This window comes from Solanum dulcamara, chromosome 3, assembly GCF_947179165.1.
Source record: "Solanum dulcamara chromosome 3, daSolDulc1.2, whole genome shotgun sequence".
NCBI classification, from domain to species: Eukaryota; Viridiplantae; Streptophyta; class Magnoliopsida; order Solanales; family Solanaceae; genus Solanum; species Solanum dulcamara.
The window spans coordinates 80259717-80285666 of NC_077239.1; the positions used below are offsets into that span (position 1 = coordinate 80259717).

Consider the following 25950-nt stretch of genomic DNA (forward strand, 5'->3'; position numbering starts at 1 on the left):
ACTCGACACAAATAATTTAATTTGGTATTTGAAAATCCAACCCTGCATGTACACTTATGGCCGGAGGTTTGGAGAAGTGATCTTTGTGTGTTTTGTAATTATTAGAGAACTAGGAAACTTGATATAATTTTGGGGGACTTTCCTAAAGATCGAGTTGTTTGATATGAGGTATGCAGTATAATAATTTTGGGATAAAATAAGGATTATTTTATTTTGTATTTGGTTGTAGGTATTAGATAGTCCTTGAATTTTTTATCCTATATATCATTGTGATGAAATAAATTATTCATATACCTGATGAAATTACTTATCCCAAAATAATTACTTCCGAAATAACTTATTCCCAACCAAAAGACCCTAAGGGTTTTTTTGTTGTGAAGGATAACATCAAATAGTCCCGTGATTAAATTATAATGTCGCTTAATTTGTCGTTTGGTTGGCAAGTCCGGTATAACTTATTTCGAAATTAATAATTAGTACCGAAATAAGTTATCCCTCCTCTTGGATGGTATAGTAATCGCGAGATAACTTATCCCAGGATAAAATAGAGAAAATGACAAAAGTTTCCCTTTATATCCTTTTTATATATCACTTTTCACATCCATGTATATTCACATTATTTTTAATACCATATATAATAACATTTACAATCTTCACCACTCCTTAATTTTATGATAATTCTTTATATTTTTTTATTAAAAAATTAGACTACACAAATGTAATTTTTATTTATTAATTTATTTGACTAATTCTTATGTTTATTTGCATTTTGATTTCTCTATTATTAAATTACATATTTTTAATTATATATTTTTTAATCACTTGACTATATATATTATTTATATCAACTAAAATGAAAATTTTAGTATTTTACAATTTAAGAGTAATATGTGCTTAAATGAAATGATATAAATTATAATTTTATTATTGTTTTAACAAATTTAAGATGAAAGTATTATTTTTAAACTAAATAAGATGAATGTTTTATTTTAAATACATATGATACCATCACACAAAAATATTTAAGCTAAATAAGGTGAAAATTTTATTTTTAATAATGACTAAATAAAGCTTACAAAAAAAATATAAAAAATTAAATAAAGTGAAGGTTATTTTTATAAACAAACAACTTGTTCTTAAAATTTATACAATACATATTATTTTAAATATAACAAACAAAATAATTAATAAGAAATAATCTCAAAATAATTTATTTCATCATAATTTATCTTATCATAACTGGTATTCAAATATAAGTAATATAGCTGTATTTATTGAGCCACTTTTCAGCTGCCACCTAAAGCTACTTGTTACTACAATTCATCTCTTGTTAGGTATAAGAATTATTAGAGAGAGAAAGTGACTCTTCCTTCTTCCTTCAAACTTTCAAATCTGCATCCATTTCATTTCAATAAAAAAAATTCTACAATATTAAATATCATCTGTTTTGCTCCTTTTTATGATTGGATCAGAAATTGAAGAAACTTGTTAACTAACTGTAAGTCATCTTCTTCATGCATTTCTTTTTTCCCATAAATACAGAATTAGAGAGTTGATATCTCATATGATCCACTCAACTAACTGCTAGTTACTATCTCAGAAAATTGAAAATAAGAAAAAGACGATTTTCTAAAAGAATAATTATTAGTTAAGTAACAATATGAAAAGGGTAAATAAGATGTATAATGATAAATGCGAAAAGAGTAAATATGCATTATTTGTAAGACAAAATGGTACATAAGATGTATAACTTTTCGCAAGCATTAGCATACTCTCCTCGTTCCTTTTTACTTATCAAATTTTGATTTAAGATATTTATTAAAAAAACAATAATTGACATAGTAAGTTTACTATTTTATACTTATTAATTTATAAATTTTCAAACATATTTACTCACTGTAATAGAGGAAGAAAAGAATTGTCTCAAATTAAGAAATATGTAGTAGCTTCAAACAGTAGATATTGATAGACATGAACCTAATTCCAAGAGTTGGTGAAATTTTTCTACAGAAGATGGCTGAAAATGAAATTGAGGAAACATTAGATCAGCTAAGAAGGATCAAGAGTGGAGGTAATATGGATAGCATCAACATTTGTCAAATTACGGAACTTGAAATGATGCTAAGAGTTTTTAGAACCTGTATAAAGTATCATCATGTTCTTTTGCCTGATTCCTTAGTCAAACTCACAAAGAATGCCAATTGGACTGTGCAAATGTTTCACCGGGTATTTTATGGGATTCCAGATGAATGTAAAACTAACCTTAACCTGGAAAGGCTAGGATCACATTTGTTGGAATTCTTTGAAGGTAATACCAGTTTAAGTTACAATTATGAGTTGAATGATTTTGATCTGTCGAAATATATGGATTGCCTCGGAAAAATTCTAAATGATGTACTGATGATGTGTCGGGAAAGGGGTAGGTCCTGCCATCCCAAAGAAAAACTTGCAATACATATATTAATAAAGAAACTGAAAATTGTTCAAAAGAAAATGAGATTTTTGAGATACTTATATGCCACAGAGATAAATGGTAACGTCAACCATGAGAAGCTGGAATGTTTGGAGACTCGGATTCAGTTCATGGCTAACAATGTGGAACAATTTTGTTTTGCCGGATTAGATTATGTTACTGCGATTGAAGTTAAGGATAAAAGTGATATCTCTGATAAACCTCCTTATCTATTAGCGTTGATTGTGTTTGTGGAGCTGGAAATGAAGAAAATTTTTCTTGGTGAACTAAAGGCTTCAAAGTTTACTCGATCAAGAACTTTCAAGGACAAGAAATTACCAAAAGGATTTTCACATCATCTCCACAGTCTGCTGATGTATCTCAGAAACAAAAAACTGGAGAGTTGTCCTAATAATATCTCTGCTCAAAATATTGATGTGGCAATAGAGTTCATGTTGGTTTTCCTTGATGCTGATGTGTCAAATCATGTTATTAATGGTAACTGGTTGAATGAGGTCTTGCTAAAGGTTGGAGCTATAGCGGGTGATATTCTATATGTAATTCAAAAGCTTCTTCCAGCTAGCTCTATAAACAAAGATGCCACTAGCAAAATAAGTCTTTGCTCGATACAAATATTGGAGAAAACTAAAGATCTGAAGGCACAAGTTGAGACGTACTACAAATCCTTAAAATTCACTCCATCTCAGTTCCCCACCTTTGGTGGAATGAGCTTTCTGGATTCTCTTTTAAGGAAACTGAATGAGATGTCAAAATCTAAATCTGGTTCAGATTTCCTGATGAAACCTCTTTTAGGGAATTTGGAGAAAGAGCTATCATCTCTTACATCCATTTTAGAGAAGGAGCTGTCATCCATTTTCAGAGATGTCGCAAAGGTGCACCATGAACATAAAATTCTTAAAGATCTTCAGAGACGTACCCTCAATTTGGCATATGAAGCTGAGGTTGCCATTGACTCTATTCTTGCTCAGTATAATGCTTTTTTGCATATTTTTTGCTCACTTCCTACAATCTTAAAAGAGATCAAGCAAATTAATGTGGAGGTGACTGAGATGTGGTCAGTGGATACTGCTCTTAAGCCTCACTATGTGGTAGCACCATCTAAACATCTGCCAACTCGACATAGCAATTTAGTGACTGATGAGGAGATAGTGGGTTTTGGGAATGACACAGAAAAAATGATTCAGTATCTGATTAGAGGTACAAATGAGCTAGACGTCATCCCAATTGTAGGCATGGCGGGACAAGGGAAAACGACAATTGCTAGAAAGGTGTACAATAGTGACAACATTGTTTCTCATTTTGATGTTCGAGTATGGTGCATCGTTTCCCAAACATATAGTCGGAGAGAGCTATTACAAGATATTTTTAGTCAAGTTACCGGTTGCGAGGACAACGGAGATAAGGATGATGTTCTTGCCGACATGTTGAGGAAACGCTTAATAGGAAAGAGATATCTCATTGTATTGGATGATATGTGGGATTGTATGGCATGGGATGACTTAAGGCTTTATTTTCCAGATGTTGGAAATAGAAGCAGAATTGTAGTAACAACTCGACTTGAGAAAGTGGGTGAGCAAGTCAAGTACCATACTGATCCTTATTCTCTTCCATTCCTCACAAGAGAAGAGAGTTGCCAATTGTTGCAGAAAAAAGTGTTTCAAAAGGAAGATTGCCCGCCTGAACTACAAGATGTGAGTCAAGCAGTTGCAGAAAAATGCAAAGGACTGCCCCTAGTGGTTGTCTTGGTAGCTGGAATAATCAAAAAACGGAAAATGGAAGAATCTTGGTGGAATGAGGTGAAAGATGCTTTATTTGATTATCTTGATCGTGAGTCGGAAGAATATAGTTTGGAGACTATGCAGTTGAGTTTTGATAACTTACCACATTGTTTAAAGCCTTGTCTTCTTTATATGGGGATGTTTTCAGAGGACGCAAGAATTCCAGCGTCTAAATTGATAAGTTTATGGATTGCAGAAGGATTCGTGGAGAACACTGAATCTGGGAGTTTAATGGAAGAGGAAGCTGAAGGTTACTTGATGGATCTCATTAGCAGTAACGTGGTAATGCTTTCAAAGAGTAGTTATAATGGTAAAGTCAAATACTGCCAGGTTCATGATGTTGTGCATCACTTTTGCTTGGAGAAGAGTAGAGAAGAAAAGTTTATGTTTGCAGTGAAGGGTCAATATATCCAATTTCAACCTTTGGATTGGAAGGGAAGTCGAGTGAGCTTCAGTTTCAGTGAAGAGCATTCCAACTTTGCATCTCTGGTCTCCAAATCACAGAAGCCTTTCCACCAACACTTGAGGTCACTGATAATGACCAATCCAGGAGAATCTATTGATGTGATTCCCTTCTGTCAGATTAGTGAATTGCGACTTCTTAAGGTCTTGGACTTGAGTTCTTACACTGTGGAGTTTTTGTCGTTAGCTACATTCAAACCACTAAATCACCTGAAGTACCTCGCAGTTTGGGCAGATAAATTCTATTTTCATCCGGAATCACATCTGCCCCATCTAGAAACTTTAATTGTGAAGAATTTTCCTTATATATTACGGTTACCAGCGTCTTTTTGGGAAATGGAAAAATTAAGGCTTGTTCATTTTGGTAGGGCTGCTTTTGATTTGGAAGAGGATAAGCCGGGGATCTTAGAAGAATACTCTAAATTGGAAAACTTGAGGATATTAAGGAAAGTTATATTTAGAATTCGTGATGCTGATAGGGTGGATGTGTTATTAAGGAGGTGTCCTAATCTTCAACAACTTGAAGTCACTTTTGAGGGAGAATCTTCCTTCTTCCTTTCTGCAGAGCCTTTTTGTCCCAAATTGGAGAATCTTACCCAGCTTCAAGTACTTCAACTTTCCTTTCTGCATCCCCACATTCTACTATCTGGGTTACAGTTGCCTTCAAATTTAAACAAGTTGGCACTAAAAGGGATTCATATAGAAACGGCTATCCCCTTCATTGTGGGACTACCAAACCTGGAGTATCTCCATGTAATGACCTTGAGGGTGATTTTCGTAAATTTGTACAAAACACGCGTGAACAGTAACACGCGTGAACAGTAATACGCGTGAACAGTAACTTTTTGGGCAGAAAATGCCCCTTTCTTCTCATTTCAATATTTTTCAACATTTGTTTGAGTTCTTGAACTCCTTGAGGTGATTTGAGAAGAGATTTTCGAGGCAAAGTGTTGGGTAAGTGATTTTTGACCTAAAACCTTCCTTTTTCATTAAGTTTTTGACGATTTTAACTCTTAAATTTTAGTTTCAAACCCCAAAAATCCTTGTTTCTTCCCTAATCCGAATTTAAGGAAAATTGTGATTTCCAACTCGTTTTGAGCTCTATTTTTATGGGTTTTTCAACCATGAGTTCCTTATTACCAATAGAATGGGATTGTTCAATAAATTTACAGATTTGACCCTTTTCGAAAATAGTTAATTTTTGGACCATTTTACCCCCGGTTCCGAAACCTATCAATATGGGTGTCATTGGACTCCTTGTGACGTGTATGTTTCATTGTTGATAGTGGGTTGTCATTCCGGGCGCTGAATTCGAGAGTTGCTTGTCCGGTGGAGGTATTCGAGTGCGGCTTCGGCAATTGAGGTAGGTTTGGCTATCTTTCTTTGAGATTGAGATGGGGTAATTAGTCATTCATATGTTATAGACTTTGGGATGGGGTTGTAGTATGAGTTGAGAATGTTATATATATTGTGATGTCTGTGTGGAGGCTTATTTATTAATGTGTTGTCGTGACGGGGTTTATTTGTATTACATAGCCCGTGTGGGGGCCTTATTTGTTATCTTATTTGCTTTGAGAGCATGTGAATTATGATTTGCCTAAGAGAGAGGCTTGAGTATATTATTTGACTTGTGATGCCGCCTGAGAGATTGAGTTGGGGTTTTGAGCATACTTGAGTATTGAAATATTGTTGAGAAAGGGGTGAATATTTAAATGAAAGTGTGTTCTTCCCGTTACTATTTATTGAGGGTGAATATCATGTGTAGGTTAAGTTTTGAGAACTTTGAACCTTATACCACATGTGAGTTGATTATTACTTCCATGCATATGTGTTTTGATGCATTCATCCTCATTCATCATATCATGAAACATGGGAAGTTGAGAAATATGGAAATTCCTTTTGAGAAAGAAAATGAAACACCTTTAAACCTTTGTATCTTGAGTCCCTGACCGAGGCAGTTTTCCGGCAGGGTAGTGGATGCATTGTGATCCCAACCTTTGTATCTTGAGTCCCTGACCGAGGCAGTTTTCCGGCAGGGTAGTGGATGCATTGTGATCCCAACCTTTGTATCTTGAGTCCCTGACCGAGGCAGTTTTCCGGCAGGGTAGTGGATGCATTGTGATCCCAACCTTTGTATCTTGAGTCCCTGACCGAGGCAGTTTTCCGGCAGGGTAGTGGATGCATTGTGATCCTAACCTTTGTATCTTGAGTCCCTGACCGAGGCAGTTTTCCGGCAGGGTAGTGGATGCATTGTGATCCCTTGACCACGAGGATGTGGCAAGGATAATGAGATATTGTGATTGAGGTATATGGTCTGCGAGACCCCCATGGGTCCTGCTTGGTAGCACAGCTCGGCAGGTGTATACGACAGGCTGTGCGACAGTCTTGATTCCACCGTACCACCACATCATTGCATCATCATATTGCATTGCATTGCATTGACATTTGTGCTGCTTGAATTATTTGATTAATTGTGATTATGAGTTGTTATTATACTTTATTCGTGCCACTATATATATAAACTGGCGGCACCGATGCCGAAGTGGGATTTTTTCTATATGCAGGTGGAAGCGTTCCTTAGTTTATTTCATAGGTTTGATTAATTCCTTATACTCAGTCAGCTAAAACCTACTGAGTACATGTGAATTGTACTCACCCCTACTTGTGTGTCCCTTTTTGATGCAGATACTAGTCGGGGTACCCCACGTGGCAGTTAATATTCTAGCGGATTGTGTAATTCTCAGATTAGTGGTGAGGTCCCAGAATTCGGATCGTCACTAGTCTATCTTTATTTTTCAGTCTTTTGTATCATTCAGAGACTTATGTTGTATCTTCAGATTCGAACCTTGTATTAGATGCTCTTTATACTTATGACACCAGGTTTTGGGATAATTTCTTCATTGTTTTTTTTTCTTTTTATTTAAATCGTGGAATCACTTTCCCCTTTGGGAGTCTTGTATGAATTTTATTTTTAGGGTTACACATCAGATTGGGTTTTGAGATGTGTGCCATCGTGACCTCAGTTTTTGGGTCGTGACAATTGGTATCAGAGCACTAGGTTCACCGGTCTTATAAGTTAAAGAGCAGGGTGTCTAGTAGAGTCTTGCGGATCGGTACGTAGACGTCCGTACTTATCTTCGAGAGGCTACAAGATACTTAATAGAAGAAACTCTTTCCTTTGATTCCTTTCGTGCGAATTATTCATATTAAGTGTTGTATACCTCTAATCTATTCCTTCCGCATTAAAAGTAACTGTCGAGTTCGAAATATCGGCTCTTGCTTAAGGATGATTTAGTGATGCCCATTCGAGCCTGATTATGAGTATGAAGATGTGGAGCAACAAAAAAAAAGTATGGAAAATGGTCGGTTAGACTTTGATGGTTAGATTTCAAATTTTAGATATCTAATTAGCCCACTTTGGATTCCTTTGAGATCTGTGGTTCCACCTATGTCTTCTAGCATTGCTATGTTTACTTAGGAGCAAAAGAGATTTGGAGAGATTCGTCAGGGTATTGTCTCCCAAGTTTGAGGTTATCACTGTTGAGAAGGCTTATATCTTTTTGACCAAGTGTCAGGACAGGTTGTTCAAAACCGGGTATCTTGAAGGCACAGTGAATGTCTTATTTCTCTTTATAATTGCGGGAATGGCTAAGAAGTGATAGAGGTCTGTTCTTGCTCATAGACCTATCGGTCCTCCTATGATGAGTTGGGAGTAGTTTACTTGGGTTATTGTGTTATAGTGAGTTTGAATAAGGGGAAAATATGTGATTCTTCTTCTATTCAGCTAGGATCACAAGTTGTCCGCAATACACCAGTTTTAGTTGTTTGAGGTGCTTCATGGAGTACTCAAGGTGGTGGTTGTAGTGGTTCACAGGCTAAGGGTGACCATTAATTATGCTATGCTATACCAGGTAAATTTGAGGCAGAGGCCTCTGATGTGGTTATTACATGTATTGTTCTGGTTTGCCATCATTTTACGTTAGTATTATTTGAACTAGGGTCTACTTACTATTATGTGTTGACTTATTTTGATGTGGGTATTGATTATATGAGTGATCTTCTTGCTGTGCCCATTACTAATTTTACCCTGATAGGTGAACTTTTAGTGGTGGATAGAGTATATAGGGAGTGTGCAGTGATATGTTTGGGTAGAGAGACCCGAGTTGACTTGATCTTATTAGACATGCTTGATTTTGATGTGATACTGGGTATGGACTGGTTATCTCCTTATCATGCTATATTAGATTGTTATGCAAAGACCGTGACCTTAGCTTATCCCGGTTTACCTAGCGTGGTATGGAAAGGTAATCCGAGTTCATATCCTAAGGGGGTGATATCTTATATTCGTGCTCGTCGCTTGATGGATAAGGGTTGTTTGTCTTATTTAGCTCATGTACGTGATCTCACCACAGAGTCATCTCATATAGAGACTACGAGGGTGGTGAGAGAGTTTATGGATGTATTTCCTACAGACTTGCCGGGAGTTCCTCCTGATCGTGATATCGATTTTGTGATTGATTTGGAGCATGACACTAAACCCATCTCTATTTCTCCTTATCGGATGGCTTCGGCAGAATTGAAAGAGTTGAAAGAACAATTGGAAGATTTATTGAAGAAAGGGTTTATTAGACCTAGTGTATCACCGTGGGGTGCACCAGTTTTATTTGTGAAGAAGAAAGATGGTACTATGAGGATGTGTATTGACTATCGACAGTTGAACAAAGTCACTATCAAGAACAAGTATCCTCCCCCTCGCATTGATGATTTATTTGACCAGCTTCAAGGTGCATCGGTGTTCTCAAAGATTGATTTGAGGTCGGGTTACCATCAGTTGAGAGTTCGGGAATCTGACATCCCGAAGACTGCATTCAGGACTCGTTATGGGCATTATGAGTTTGTGTTTATGTCCTTCGGGTTGACTAATGCCCCGGCTGCTTTTATGGAGTTGATGAACCGGGTATTTCGACCTTATTTGAACTCGTTTGTGATCGTGTTTATTGATGACATCTTGGTTTATTCCAAGAATGAGGCGGATCATGTTAGGCACCTGAGGACAGTCCTTTAGAGATTGAGAGAGGAGAAGTTGTATGCAAAATTCTCCAAATGTGAGTTTTGGCTTGAGTCTGTGACATTCTTGGGTCATATAGTGACCAAGGATGGTATTATGGTTGATCCAGCCAAAGTTGCAGCGGTTCGTGATTGGGTTAGGCCTACTTCGGTTACCGAGATTCGGAGTTTTATTGGGTTGGCAGGCTACTATCGTCGGTTTGTTCAAGGATTCTCTTCTATTGCAGCTCCATTGACTAGGCTAACTCAAAAGACCGTGGCATTTCAGTGGACTGATGAGTGTGAGGCGAGCTTTCAAAAGCTCAAGGAATTATTGTCTTCAGCACCTATTCTAGCCTTACCCGAGGAGGGCGTGGCATTTATTGTGTTTTGTGATGCTTCGGGAGTCGGCTTGGGTGGTGTATTGATGCAAAAAGGTAGAGTTATAGCTTATGCTTCTCGACAGTTGAAGGTACATGAGAAGAACTATCCTACCCACGACTTAGAATTAGCAGCGGTGGTGTTTGTTCTGAAGTTGTGGAGGCATTATCTCTATGGAGTGCATTGCGAGGTCTATACTGACCATCGTAGCCTTAAGTATATCTCTTCTCAACCGAATCTGAACATGCGGCAGCGTAGGTGGTTAGAGTTATTGAAAGACTATGACATTACCATACTTTATCATCCGGGCAAAGCTAATGTGGTAGCGGATGCCCTGAGTCGCAAAGCATCTAGCATGGGTAGTTTGGCCTTTCTTAAGGCTGTGGAGAGGCCTTTGGCATTGGAGGTTCAGTCATTGGCTAGACAGTTGGTCCGACTTGATATTTCTACACATCATGGTATTTTGGCCTTTGTGGAGGCTAGGTCTACTTTGATGGACCAGATTCGTACACACCAGTTTGAAGATGAAAAGTTGAGGGTCATTCGAGACAAAGTGTTAAGTGGTGAAGCAAAATCAGCCTCTCTTGATTCGGAAGGAGTTTTGAGGATTAATGGTCGCATTTGTGTGCCCAAGGTTAGTGAATGGGTACGTATGATATTGGAGGAGGCTCATTGTTCCAAATATTCGATTCACCCGGGAGTGGCAAAGATGTTTCATGACTTGAAACAACACTATTGGTGGTGTGGCATGAAGAGAGACATTATTGATTTTGTGGCTAAGTGTTTAAATTGCCAACAAGTGAAGTATGAGCATCAGAAACCGGGTGGTCCTATGCAAAGGATGCCCATTCCTGAGTGGAAATGGGAGCGTATCACTATGGACTTCGTGTCTGGATTACCCATGGCATTGGGTAAGTATGACTCTGTCTGGGTGATTGTGGATCGATTGACCAAATCAGCCCATTTCCTTCCGGTGAAGACTAGCTACAATGCGGATCAGTTAGCTAGGATCTATCTTCGTGAGATTGTTAGGCTGCATGGGGTGCCTATCTCTATTGTATCGGATCGGGGTTCAATGTTCACCTCTCACTTTTGGAAGGCATTACAGCGTGGTTTGGGTATGCGGCTAGAGATGAGTTCAGCATTTCATCCCCAAACCGATGGTCAGTCCGAGCGGACTATTCAGGTGTTGGAGGATATGCTTAGGGCCTATGTGATTGATTTTGGTGCCCGATGGGACCAACACTTGCCCTTAGCAGAGTTTGCCTATAATAACAGTTATCACTCCAGCATTCAAATGGCACCATTTGAGGCATTGTATGGTCGTAGGTGTCGATCACCCATTGGATGGTTTGATTCTATTGCGGTTGATGCATTGGATACTGACTTACTTAGGGATGCTGTGGAGCGGGTACGTTTGATTCAGGGTCGACTATTGACAGCTCAGAGTCGTCAGAAGAGTTATGCTGATAGGAGGGTTCGTCCCTTAGAGTTCATGGTGGGTGATTGCGTGTGGCTTAAAATATCGCCCATGAAGGGTGTGATGAGGTTCGGAAAGAAGGGCAAGCTTAGCCCAAGGTTTGTTGGCCCGTTTGAAATCCTGAGGAGAGTAGGTGGAGTGGCGTATAAGTTGGCCTTACCCCCTAAATTGTCAGCTGTCCATCCGGTGTTTCATGTTTCCATGCTTCGCAAGTACATACCGGATGAGTCTCATGTGATTTCTTATGATGCGCTAGAGTTGAGTCCGAATTTGACTTATGAGGAGGAGCCGACAGTTATTCTAGATAGGCGGCTTCGTAGACTCAGGACCAAGGAGGTCGCTTCGGTCAAGGTGCAGTGGCAGCATCGGCCTGCTGAGGAGGCGACTTGGGAGTTAAAGTCTGATATGCAGGCTCGGTACCCTCAGCTTTTTGAGACCCCAGGTACTTTATTTTATCTTATGTTCGAGGACGAACATCCTTTTTAGTGGTGGATATTGTAATGACCTTGAGGGTGATTTTCGTAAATTTGTACAAAACACGCGTGAACAGTAACACGCGTGAACAGTAATACGCGTGAACAGTAACTTTTTGGGCAGAAAATGCCCCTTTCTTCTCATTTCAATATTTTTCAACATTTGTTTGAGTTCTTGAACTCCTTGAGGTGATTTGAGAAGAGATTTTCGAGGCAAAGTGTTGGGTAAGTGATTTTTGACCTAAAACCTTCCTTTTTCATTAAGTTTTTGACGATTTTAACTCTTAAATTTTAGTTTCAAACCCCAAAAATCCTTGTTTCTTCCCTAATCCGAATTTAAGGAAAATTGTGATTTCCAACTCGTTTTGAGCTCTATTTTTATGGGTTTTTCAACCATGAGTTCCTTATTACCAATAGAATGGGATTGTTCAATAAATTTACAGATTTGACCCTTTTCGAAAATAGTTAATTTTTGGACCATTTTACCCCCGGTTCCGAAACCTATCAATATGGGTGTCATTGGACTCCTTGTGACGTGTATGTTTCATTGTTGATAGTGGGTTGTCATTCCGGGCGCTGAATTCGAGAGTTGCTTGTCCGGTGGAGGTATTCGAGTGCGGCTTCGGCAATTGAGGTAGGTTTGGCTATCTTTCTTTGAGATTGAGATGGGGTAATTAGTCATTCATATGTTATAGACTTTGGGATGGGGTTGTAGTATGAGTTGAGAATGTTATATATATTGTGATGTCTGTGTGGAGGCTTATTTATTAATGTGTTGTCGTGACGGGGTTTATTTGTATTACATAGCCCGTGTGGGGGCCTTATTTGTTATCTTATTTGCTTTGAGAGCATGTGAATTATGATTTGCCTAAGAGAGAGGCTTGAGTATATTATTTGACTTGTGATGCCGCCTGAGAGATTGAGTTGGGGTTTTGAGCATACTTGAGTATTGAAATATTGTTGAGAAAGGGGTGAATATTTAAATGAAAGTGTGTTCTTCCCGTTACTATTTATTGAGGGTGAATATCATGTGTAGGTTAAGTTTTGAGAACTTTGAACCTTATACCACATGTGAGTTGATTATTACTTCCATGCATATGTGTTTTGATGCATTCATCCTCATTCATCATATCATGAAACATGGGAAGTTGAGAAATATGGAAATTCCTTTTGAGAAAGAAAATGAAACACCTTTAAACCTTTGTATCTTGAGTCCCTGACCGAGGCAGTTTTCCGGCAGGGTAGTGGATGCATTGTGATCCCAACCTTTGTATCTTGAGTCCCTGACCGAGGCAGTTTTCCGGCAGGGTAGTGGATGCATTGTGATCCCAACCTTTGTATCTTGAGTCCCTGACCGAGGCAGTTTTCCGGCAGGGTAGTGGATGCATTGTGATCCCAACCTTTGTATCTTGAGTCCCTGACCGAGGCAGTTTTCCGGCAGGGTAGTGGATGCATTGTGATCCTAACCTTTGTATCTTGAGTCCCTGACCGAGGCAGTTTTCCGGCAGGGTAGTGGATGCATTGTGATCCCTTGACCACGAGGATGTGGCAAGGATAATGAGATATTGTGATTGAGGTATATGGTCTGCGAGACCCCCATGGGTCCTGCTTGGTAGCACAGCTCGGCAGGTGTATACGACAGGCTGTGCGACAGTCTTGATTCCACCGTACCACCACATCATTGCATCATCATATTGCATTGCATTGCATTGACATTTGTGCTGCTTGAATTATTTGATTAATTGTGATTATGAGTTGTTATTATACTTTATTCGTGCCACTATATATATAAACTGGCGGCACCGATGCCGAAGTGGGATTTTTTCTATATGCAGGTGGAAGCGTTCCTTAGTTTATTTCATAGGTTTGATTAATTCCTTATACTCAGTCAGCTAAAACCTACTGAGTACATGTGAATTGTACTCACCCCTACTTGTGTGTCCCTTTTTGATGCAGATACTAGTCGGGGTACCCCACGTGGCAGTTAATATTCTAGCGGATTGTGTAATTCTCAGATTAGTGGTGAGGTCCCAGAATTCGGATCGTCACTAGTCTATCTTTATTTTTCAGTCTTTTGTATCATTCAGAGACTTATGTTGTATCTTCAGATTCGAACCTTGTATTAGATGCTCTTTATACTTATGACACCAGGTTTTGGGATAATTTCTTCATTGTTTTTTTTTCTTTTTATTTAAATCGTGGAATCACTTTCCCCTTTGGGAGTCTTGTATGAATTTTATTTTTAGGGTTACACATCAGATTGGGTTTTGAGATGTGTGCCATCGTGACCTCAGTTTTTGGGTCGTGACACTCCAATTACAAGATCTGTGTTTGCCTCACTCAGTAGATCTGCATTTGCCTCAATCAGAAGAGTGGTGCCTTGGAGATATTACTTTCCATAAACTTAAGTTGTTGAAACTGGTGCAGTTAGAAATCTCAAGGTGGGATGCCTCGGAGGAATCCTTTCCCCTGCTTGAAACACTTGTTATAATAAAGTGTTACGACCTAGAGGAGATTCCCCTTAGCTTTGCAGATATTCCAACGCTGAAACAGATTAAGTTGATTGGGTGCAAGAACAAATATCTGGAGGCTTCAGCTGTGAGAATTAAGGAAGAAGTCGAAGAGATTGAAGGATGTGACCGTATAGACCTCATCAAAGAACAGTAAGATTGTGGAGAGTTTTGATAGCTAATTGTTGCAGTCATGCTCATACTGAAATCTATTTTGTAGCTAGCCCTTTGGCATTTGCTTTTGCCTAGTTTACTGTCATGGGCAGATGAGTATCGCTTCGTATGTGTTGTATATTGTGCTTTAATGATTACATGGAAACTGTGTTGTCATTATCATTTCCTAATGTGTATTAGAGTCCCCTCGCCTAGTAGTATTGTTATTACCAGATGATTATTGATTTATGTGTGTTGTAGCTTCTGTAGTTATGATTGTACGTAAATATCGGTTCTTATTGTGTGTTGTACTCCACTTGGCCTTTGCCTAGCTAACTGTTATTACAGGAGCATCTTCAATCTGGTAGTATGAGTGTATCTGTTTCACATGTATTGTAAATTCTGCTCTGATGATTGTACCGAGAATTGCCTTGTTATTTTCAATTCCTAATGTATTTTAGAGTCCCCTTCGCTTGGTAGTATTGTTTTGTGTTATTGGTTGTGTATTGTACTCCCTTTGGCCTTTGCGTAGCTAACTGCTATTACGAGAGCATCTTTCTGTAACGACCCATTAGGTCGTTTTGAGAACTAGAACTCTTTATTTCATAAAAGACTCATCCCGTAAATTTTAATTGGGTATTTTGGACTATTCAATAACTATGCTTATGTAGTTGAGGGGTGAATTTGGATAACTAATTTAATTGATGGTCTAAATAGATAATTTATTTAATACCCTATACCTTTTATTTTATATCTACTAAAATAAATTAATAGGGTTTGTTACTTTTAGTACCTAATTATTTTATAAAGAAAAGAAACGAGAGGAGGCGAGAACTTGCCTGCAAACGGTGACGAAGACGGGTTCAGGTAAGAGCTTCATAATTGTCAAGTCGTTGAATGTTTAACAGATTGTTAGGATTATAATATAATGATACATTGTTAATGGGAAGACAATTGGAGGGCCAATGATTTACCAATGAATTCTTAATGATTAGGCGTGAGGATCTAGAACTATAGTTATCAAACTAACAATTACAGTACTACATCACCATTCTAACTAATGCTAGGCCAAAATATAAAGAATGCTAATTAGAATATTGAAAAACCAGAGAACATTAGCATGTGCTGATTATCAAAATAATTGGGTTGTATATTAACGTTTCTTCATTGGATTTTCCGTGCTCCAGTGGAGTTGGCGCTAATGGATTAGGGACAAATAGAGTCCTCAGTAATTTGACTCCAATTATTTCTTATAGTTATCACATTATAATTCAAGTTTTGATATATTAAGATAGGTAATTAAATAATAGGTGTATTGTAGGATATGATTATAATGAGATTTTTGTTATTGAAAGAAATTAAGGTTTAACCCTAAGTTTGAGATTGAGGAAATTAATTATAGATTTGAGTAAGTTTTGGGTTTAAGCTAGATATATATAGTAATATGGGTGTTTATGGACTCATTTACTTACGAATATTATACACTTGTTAGATTGAAAACGTTCTGAGGCTCCAAAAAAAGGAAAAACATTGGTGGATTAGCTTGCTTGACTTCGGTTCTTCGATTGAGGTAGGTTATGGTTTTATTCTACATCATAGATAGACTCTTAATAGTGATTGATATTCATCGAGTAATATGTGTGAAGTTTACTACGCATTTAATTGTTGTGGTCTGGATGGTTGATATGTTATTGTGATTGGTCTAAAATCCCGAGGCCATGAAATCTATAATCTTGAACTTGCCTTATCAAAAATGGTGCCTTGAATAAAGAAGGCTTGATGAAATATTGTTAATGAAGTGGAATATAATCATAAGGAATGATAAATTAATTACATTTGGATCGGGTGTCACGTTCCGACACAGCATATTTGGATCGGGTGTCACGTTCCGACACGGTATATTTGGATCGGGTGTCACGTTCCGACACAGTATATTTGGATCGGGTGTCACGTTCCGGCACGGTAATATTAAAGGGAAATAAATTAAAATTACTTAATGCTACCCAATCTCCAAAAATTCATATTTCAAAAAGTGTGGTGTGGAGGCTTGAGTCCTCATGTGTGATCTTGATATTGTTGACCGGTTATGTAACTGTTTGTTGGTTGCCACCTGTTAAGTGTTGTTGTTGATTTCCCACTATTATTTTATGTATATTGATTTCTATTTTGAGTCGACCGATGATACCTACTCAGTACATGTTGTCCTGTACTGACCCCTACTTGTATCTTTCTTGTTTTATTTTGTGGAGTGCAGCGAGTGTTCCACAGACTTCGACTCGACCTCAGCTCTAGTCAGTCTCAAGATCATCGGATTTCAGGGTGAGCTATCCTTCTAGCTCGTGATGAATTCTCCCGGTTGTGACATGGTGTCTTTAGTTTTCGGACACATTTTGTTATTTGTTTATTTTAGTGTTTGATACTTCCAGACTTAGTTTTAGAAATTAGATGTCCTTAATGTGATGACTTTCAGATTTTGGGGGAAAATATATTTATTTGAGTTTCCGCGTTATTGTTATTAGTTGGGGTTTGTATCGTTGGTTCTCCCACCCAGGAGGTTAAGTGTGGGTGCCACTCACGGCCCATTTTGGGTCGTGACACTTTCATTACAGTTAGCTACGCAAAGGCCTTTGAAAGATGCTCTGTTAATCTGGAGCAAACATTCATCTGTCGAGATCAATATGCGCCTCATGTCTATTGTACATTCTGCTGTGATGATTATGCTATTTGATCTGTCAAAATGAAAAGTAACCTGGCAGTATCATTTGGTAATGTTTCTTGTTGTTTGATGTACTTGTTACCTTTAAAAAGAAAATGATGTTTGGAGCTTTATTTTTTAGTGTAGATAAAGTAATGATCATATTTAACTTATAGAAATAGCAATCAATAACCAGTCTTGGTAGATAGAGTGTGAAGGAATTGAATTACTTCTGAGCATTTGGTTGGAACACTTCCTCTATATTTATTTACTAATGAATGTTACCACTGCGAGGTTATCTTGTAAAATAATATTAATACATTTATGAAATTAAATTGCATTGAAAAAATAAAAATTAAATTACATTGTTATTTATAAAATTATATGTATTGATATCACATCATTAATAATTTGGGTAAATACATCACCAAATATCGCCTATAGTTGTCTTTTTATATTTATTTTTTTATGAGCATATTTAAAGATTTTGAAAAAATTCAATTACTCATTGTACAATATCAATGTATTATCATTTATACTTCTAAATTCTATTAAAGATGTTTTGGAAGAGATATATTTAGTGAGTTCTAACAAACATTTCTCTGATTAAAGGGGAGGAGGGGGGATGGGTGGATAATGATTTATTATTACTTTTTTTAAAAAAAAGACGTAGAAAAGTAAATGACTAATTTTTTTTAAAAAATTGAGAAAGTTAAAAACTCTCATCCTAGTTCCTATACAAATAGTAATTTTTCACCAAGATTTTACTTCTAAATTCTAATAGCCAAAAAAGATAAGAAAAGATAATACTTTTCTACGAAGCACAACGAAATTCTTCATCATCATATATATATATATATATATATATATAGATAGATAGATAGATAGATAGATAGATAGATAGATAGATATGATAAGACCCGTTAACGAGCCCAACATTACAGTCTTAATTTATATTTATATGTGGTCAATTATATTTTTAAAAAATAAATTAGTTTTTAATATTTTAGGTAGACACAGAGAATGAGAACTGGAATAACAATTTGCAAGTAAATTGTCTTTTCTATTTCTATAAAATTAAAAATATCTTATAACTTATTTAGATTACCACAACTAACATTAAAAACTTATGTAATTTAATCGTTAGGACAGATACAATTATTGAATTAAATAATGAACATATGTTGAATATAAAATATATCATCTCATTTAATCATATACATTAGTCTCATATTAAAAAGTCGTAAACCTCAAGCATGTTTCGAACAAGGTAGATGTGCATAATTATGAATTTTATTTAACAAACATAACCAATATTACTACTTAGTGATTCATACAAATTTAGTTAACAAAAAAGAAGTGAATGAAAAACTAAAATAAATGGTTGAATTAAAAATTAGGAAGAATTGCAGAATATATCTAATATTGTCGGTACTCCACTGAAATGATGAAAATAGTAGTTAAAGGTCACATTATGATTTATTTTTTTTAGGAAGAGGATGATTCTAGATCGTTTTTTTTCTTCTAAATTTATTAATAATTACTCCTATGAAGAGATTCTGAAATTACAATTTGGTCCTTGATTATCCTTTTCTATACTAATATATAGATATGAAAAGACCGGTTTATGGACCAAAAAAAGACAACCCGATGCACTAAAGCTCCCGCTATGCACAGAGTTCGGGGAAGGGCCCGACCACAAGGGTCTTTTGTATGCAGTCTTACCTTGCATTTCTGTCAGTTTATGGACCCAATATTAATAAAATAAATTATGTTTATAATTGTTTGATTATTATTTTTGAAAAATAAACTAATCATTAATATTTACATCTAAACACGACTGAGAATAATAATAAAGATCACACTTTACGATTAATTATCTTTTCTATTTCTAAATTGTATTAACATAAACTTATTTTCTCTAATTTATATATGAGCTAACATTTTTAAAATTCAAAGCTTATATGTATAAAAAAAATGCTAATACACATAATTATGAATAATAATATGAATAGATCAAAGAAAGAGTAGACTAAACAATGACACGCAAATTTGGAAAAAACACCTTTCTAATTGAATTTGTAGTTTTATGCAACACAATTTTGACAAAAATATATTTGTACCACAGTGCATTTATTTATACAAGATATGTGTTTAGTTAGGATTAATTGATGCATAATGTGTGTGTAAAATATTTCTTTTGTTTTGTTACTATTTGTTATTACTGTTTTCTTTTCTTCTCTAAGAAATGAATTCTCTGCCCACACATTGAAATTCTATACGAAAATACCTACAGAAAATTACCACAACGCAAAGTCGCACCAAATAGCTATTGAGTTAAAAATAAAGTATTCAAACTACTTGAAGCACATGTATATCGAATTTGAGCTAACAAAAATAGAAGTTTTAAATAATAGAACTGAAAATCTCACTGAATACATACTAAAATAATAATATAAATAACGTTTGTATACACTATATTCTCTTCCAACTCTATGCAGTATTAAATAAGTAGAATGGCTTAGAATATCCGCATATTTGTACTGAATTGTCATCCTAGCCTTTGTACTTGGTTTTGTGTTATCATTGTTCAAATCGATTTTATTTGTTATATTCGTTAAAAAAAAATTAAAAAATTACACATTTCTCTTCCTAATTACTATATGATTTGCTTGCATGTGCATGTTTTAATGAGCCAATGAAAAGCAAAAACTAAAGCGGAAATAGAATTTATTTTTAAAAACCAATATATCACTATCCATTTTATTTACTCATTGATCTCAATTTAATGGTCTATTACTTTTTCTTAACCACATTAGTCACTTTTTACATTTATTAGAGTAGTATAAACATGAAAAAGAGAATTAAATTATATCTTTTTTAAGATAATAAATATATTAATTATTTTTAATAAATATGAAAAACAAATGAACACAGAGAAATATAGAATCTTTTTTATTTCACTTTATTTAAAAATCAGCGTTTGATTATGAAATTACAAATATAACTTGAAGTTGTATTTGAAATTTGAAAAACATTCAAAAACTTTTTTTACACTTTAACTACATTATTCTTTTTCAAAATTTAGCCTAAATTCTTTGTTTTTATAAAAAGACCCCATTTGAATTGTATTTCATTTTTTTTTATAGAAAAGCACATTCAAATAATTAAATATTATTTGCAAAATCTATAAGTTAACACAAATTCATCTTCAAAAAATTTAAATGGGATCTCATCTATGACATTATATGACTATCTATTTTGAGATATTATCCTTTTAGTGCAATTTGATTGTATGTCTCAGATAAATATACGTGTCTCACACAGCATAATACACATAGAATGTCATATAAAATGCCGCATAATTCGTGAATTATATTGTCACTTAGAACACATATATTTACTTGTTCAATTCTTTATAAGTTTATGTACTTACTTATGCATATACAAAATTGAAGAACATAAATATCAAATTAAACCAAGTTAAATGACATGTTTATGTATTATATTTTTTTAAAAATATATTTAAATTCTAAATATTTAAAGTTATGTCTGATCAAATTTTATGCAAAAAATATTTAGAAGGCCTCGAATTTAATTATTGAGTATGAAAAAAATCTCATTAAAAGCGCTACATTCAAAAATAAATCTTACAATGTACGAATTCAATCCGTCAAACTCTATTCCGTACTATATATATATAAAGGAATAATTCAAAAGTTAGTTTTTCTTAAAGTCCACTTTATTCTTGTATATAGTTAAGATGTAAAGAAAATTAATAAAATTTAATAATATAAATTTATTCATTCTAATTTTCATAAGGAATTCACATCATAATAGTTTTAATTTTTACGATAGATCTGGCTTGTAGACATCGGCTTGTCCTCCGTAATAGCTATAATGAAAGAAGTGATCTTGGTTGCGAGTTAATATATGAATTGGCCATAATTCAAGGTCTCTCAAATATGGATAGTTATCTCAGAAAGTTACTTAACTTTATTTTATAACTCAAAAGTCACACAACTATGATCGTTTCTTAATTAGTTAACGAAAAGTCTTCATTTTTTCCTAATTACCTTAGGAACTATTAGAAATAATTTCCACTTGATTATCCATGGGATCATTCAAGCCATTGAAAATTTTGATAATTTTCACAATTTATGGGATTTTTATGTTTATGAGCAAAAAATAAAACTTAAAAAAATCACATTGCATGTCTAAACAAAACTTCAACTTCATCTCATATGGCCAAACGAAAAATATTCAAAGTTAAGCGACCATCTAAGATATTAACTCACTTAGTAAACTAATCCTCCATTTGTTCGAGGTCCTCTAGTGCCATCCTTTCAGGTAATGATCATTTGTTACATGAAGTTTAAATGAATTCCAAAGGCACTATAATATGGCTTACATTTGCCGAGATTAGAAAAAGACATTGCTTACTGCAGTCCTTGTTCTTCTTGATTTTTCATGGCCTTATCTACAAAAGAACATCTTCAATTCAAGCAACCACATTGAATGTCAAATTTTCTGGTTCTCTAGAATAACTCTCTAAGATTGTCTGACTAACATCCAGAAAGCACACCACAACTCAGTATATTCCTTGAGCTACAACAACAGTAATACTATTATTTGATATAAAAAGTACGTACACTAAAAAAATGATACAAATTACAGCCAGCTTGGGGAAGGAAAAAGGCCAACTTCTACTATTTGTGGGATACGTACCATGTGAATTTTCTTGTACAGATGATAAGAGCCCAAACTCATTTATTTTCATATACAATTTCAAAAGTTAAGCGTCTGCAATTTCAACAGATAATAGCCTAATCATCAATAATAATTATAAGATAAGAAGAAGCATTTTAGCACTTTTTTTCTTTGGAAATCAAGAAAAACCTAGAGTTTAAGTTTCAGCAGTAAAGAAGACCTGCTTGCAAACAAGGACATTCTATGATTATGCAACTCCTTGCTGATGATACATATATTATCATTGATGAGTTGGTAGCCAGAGGCTTTTTCAAATAATGAATTCTAAAAGCCATTCTCAAATAATAGGAGATTAAATTCACAAGGATGATCTAATTAATATAATAAAATGAATCTGACTTATATGGATTAAAGAAGACAGCAACAACTAAAACTGATATAGATACACTCTAAGAACAGTAGGAAAATCTAAAATTATAAGCATTGAAAGAAGAAATTCGAAAAAAATATCGACCAAGGATAACACTATATCTATATGACATATCTAGGATCACGTGTTGGAGGAGAGTTTGATGCAAATTTCTCAGCCATTGCAAAACTGGTCTTAAAAGATGATTTATGGTTAATTAGTGAGTAAGGAATTTACGGCAAAAAATTAATTTTGTTCAAGATCCTTACAGTTAAAGAAGCTCGGAGACATAGTCTTGCTTGCGGAGCGCCCCTTAAAAATAGAAATTTCATCTATTTTTTTACACAAATCTTTACAACTTTCAACGGAAAAAGGAATGCAAAACCCAACAAATTACAAACCTTCCCTGATTCGTTCCTTCACTTTCCCTCTCTCTCCCCGTATGATCTCTCTGAAATCTTCATCCACTTCTCTAACTTGTAATCGTGCCTGAACATGTACCTGTAACTTCTGCTGCCCATTGAATTTCCCGGCGAAGAAGAGGGATTTTAGCAGGTGAAATTGAGATAGAATGAATCGAGGAAAAAGTTTACGTACGCAGCCTTGCCTTGCATTTCTGGAAACAGCCTCTGGCAGAAATGTAAGGCAAGGCTGCGTACAATAGACCCTTGTGGTCAGGCCCTTCCCCGGACCCCGCGCATAGCGGGAGCTTTAGTGCACCGGGCTGCCCTTTTTTTGTTGAAGATCTAAAGTAGAACTTTCAAGGAATTCAGGTAGTTCCACAAAAATTAGGAATGAAAATAATATTGTCACGAAGAAGAAGAGACAATGGCGAAAGTGATTTTCCTAGTTATTACACTCGTCGTCGAAGGGACGCCAGAGTTGAAGTTAACAAAGAGCAAGAGAAAGCAGCGGTAGTGATTTTCTCTTTTTTTATCATCGTTATTGTTGAAGGGACGCAACAGTTAAAGTTACGACTTTAAAGTAGAAATAAAACCTAAAAATAAGAGAGAAAAATAATAATTATCTTAATTCTAAAGGGTTGGTTTGGAAGGAGTATATGGGGTCAAACAATCTTGGACAAAAATAATTACATCAATCTTCCTAATGATCTTGTGGGTTAACAATTTTGTTTTTGCATGTCAAATTAATAACCACTACGAAAAAAACAGTTAAAAATCGACGGGAAAAAGGTCGCTATTTAAATTTTTTGTAAACCTTTTCTTTTATAACAAAGCCGACCTTCAGAGGTCAGTTTTTTGTAACAATAAATAACTTTGTAGAATATAAATAAGAAAATGGAATATATTAAACCAACAAGCATCAATGATGTACAGGTAGACATACACCCTATTGTAAAGATGGGGGTTCAAACTCAAGATGGTACATTTTATTATTGTATAATTTAAAAAATCAATCTCATGAGATCAATATATTTTTTTAAAGAAATAATAATTAAAAATACCAACCTCCAAACGTTGATTTTTTTGACTCAATCAAATATTCAGAGATTACCAGCTATAATTTTTTTCATGAGTGAAACATTTTTATTGAAAGCCTAACCCCTTTACACGAAGGATCTCAAGAATGCAACAACAACGAAGGCTAGAAAAGTTTAGATGAAGACAATCATGTCATTAATAGTTTAGTAAGAGTTCTCTATATATTTTTTTTCTCTAGTGCTGTTAAATTTTCATTTCAATTATATATAGGGCAAGACATTGCATATTATGCTTATCGTTGAACCATATCTGTCTGGAGATCTTGTTAATTAGTCCTACACAACTTATTTAACTCCGTTGATTGCGAGTAGAAGCATGATTTTTTACTGTTCATTGCAACTTACTAATTAATATTATTTCCATGTGCATAGATCAACACTTTAATATGCCCGCTAATTGCATATCACAATTTTATCTGTTAGATGCGCAAACAACTATATTTCCTCAATGGAAGCTGTTGACACCCAATTTTGACTCTTCACAAACGAAATTAATTTTCATATAGTAATTCTTTCTTATAAATCTAACCATTTTTTTTTCACTCCACCCTTAACCAATTTTCAAGTCATTTTTTTTTAAACTCAAAATTTGGGCCCAAATTCATCCCAATCCAATATTGTTATCCAATCTCTACAAGTCCAATAACAACAACAACCTACATTACTACAACATTCTAACACCTATTCACCTAAAGCCCAATTCTTATAATAGTTTTGGCTCAACACCAACATACTACAATACATATATTATACTTATACAATACTAACCCCACCCCTTTCTACTTTTTCCTTTTCCACCTCTCAATCCCACCTAAACCACCTTTTCTTAAAATCCCATACATCATCATTCTCCTATCTTCATCTTTTTCCTTTTCCTTTTTTTCTTTTTCCTTTTTCACCCCACCAAATCCATCATTATTCAAAACTCCATTATTACTCTCACCAACCTCATTCTTTTTAAAAGACATCTTCATCTTCTTCATAAAAAAAAAGATGAACAAGAAAGAGAGAGACACCATTTTTTTTCACCAAGAACACACACACACAAAAAAAAATCAAGAACACACACACAAAAAAAAAAAAGAGAAAGGAAGAAGAACAAAAGGGAGAATTAATCTACAATCATCAATATTCATCAACATACAAAAAAAAAAGAAGCAAGAACATAATACTACAAAAAAGAAATCATAAAAGAAAAATTAGTCTCGGATTTTTCATTTTTTTTAGTTCTTTCTCTCATTTCTTGATAGGTTAAAGGAGTTCATCGCCCTCAAATTCGTCGTCTCAATCGCTGCCCGAAAATAGGTAAGAATCTTTTCTCGATTTTATTTACTTAATTAATAATTATTTCATGTCTTCTATGTAGTTGATTTGTAATTATTTTTAGTTAGCATATGTTAGAATCAATTAGATTAATGATAAAAAAAATGAAAATTTTTTGTCTTGCTTAAAGTGTAGAGACATCTTATAAAAAAAAAGAAAAATCTCAATTTCGTTTATGACTTTTTTTAGTAGTTTTGTTTGACCATATAGATTCTCATATTTTTAATTTCTTCTTTATCATGATTTAAATAATAAATATATACTTAAGTTATCATTGAGTTAGAACTTTCATTTTTTCATGGCTTAATTGATGTAAATCTTGCTTTAAAATTTGAGTTAGTTTACTATATAGGTTAACTTCATGGTTCTTTAGTTATTTGAATATATATATTTTCTACATGTATGCATGTTGTTAGTCACTATATTGATGTAAATCTTGCTTTAAAATTTGAGTTAGTTTAATGTATAGGTTGATTTCATGTTCTTTAGTTATTTGAATATATATATTTTCTACATGTATGCATGTTGTTAGTCACTATATTGATGTAAATCTTGC

At 34.8% G+C, this 25950-nt stretch overlaps 1 protein-coding gene across 1 annotated transcript; it reads left to right on the plus strand.

Moving 5' to 3' along the window:
* The first annotated feature begins 1345 nt into the window (after window positions 1-1345).
* On the plus strand, window positions 1346-14971 carry LOC129883250 (putative late blight resistance protein homolog R1A-3). Its single transcript, XM_055957874.1, has 4 exons — window positions 1346-1498; window positions 2011-5466; window positions 9491-9497; window positions 14441-14971. The coding sequence occupies exons 2-4, from the start codon at window positions 2014-2016 to the stop codon at window positions 14758-14760; spliced, it is 3780 nt and encodes a 1259-aa protein (XP_055813849.1). The 5' UTR covers window positions 1346-1498; window positions 2011-2013; the 3' UTR covers window positions 14761-14971.
* Window positions 14972-25950: the final 10979 nt, after the last annotated feature.

What these genes read in the sequence shown, in the direction of transcription:
- LOC129883250 (XM_055957874.1), top strand. Translation starts at nt 2,014, where the DNA reads ATGGCTGAAAATGAAATTGAGGAAACATTAGATCAGCTAAGAAGGATC.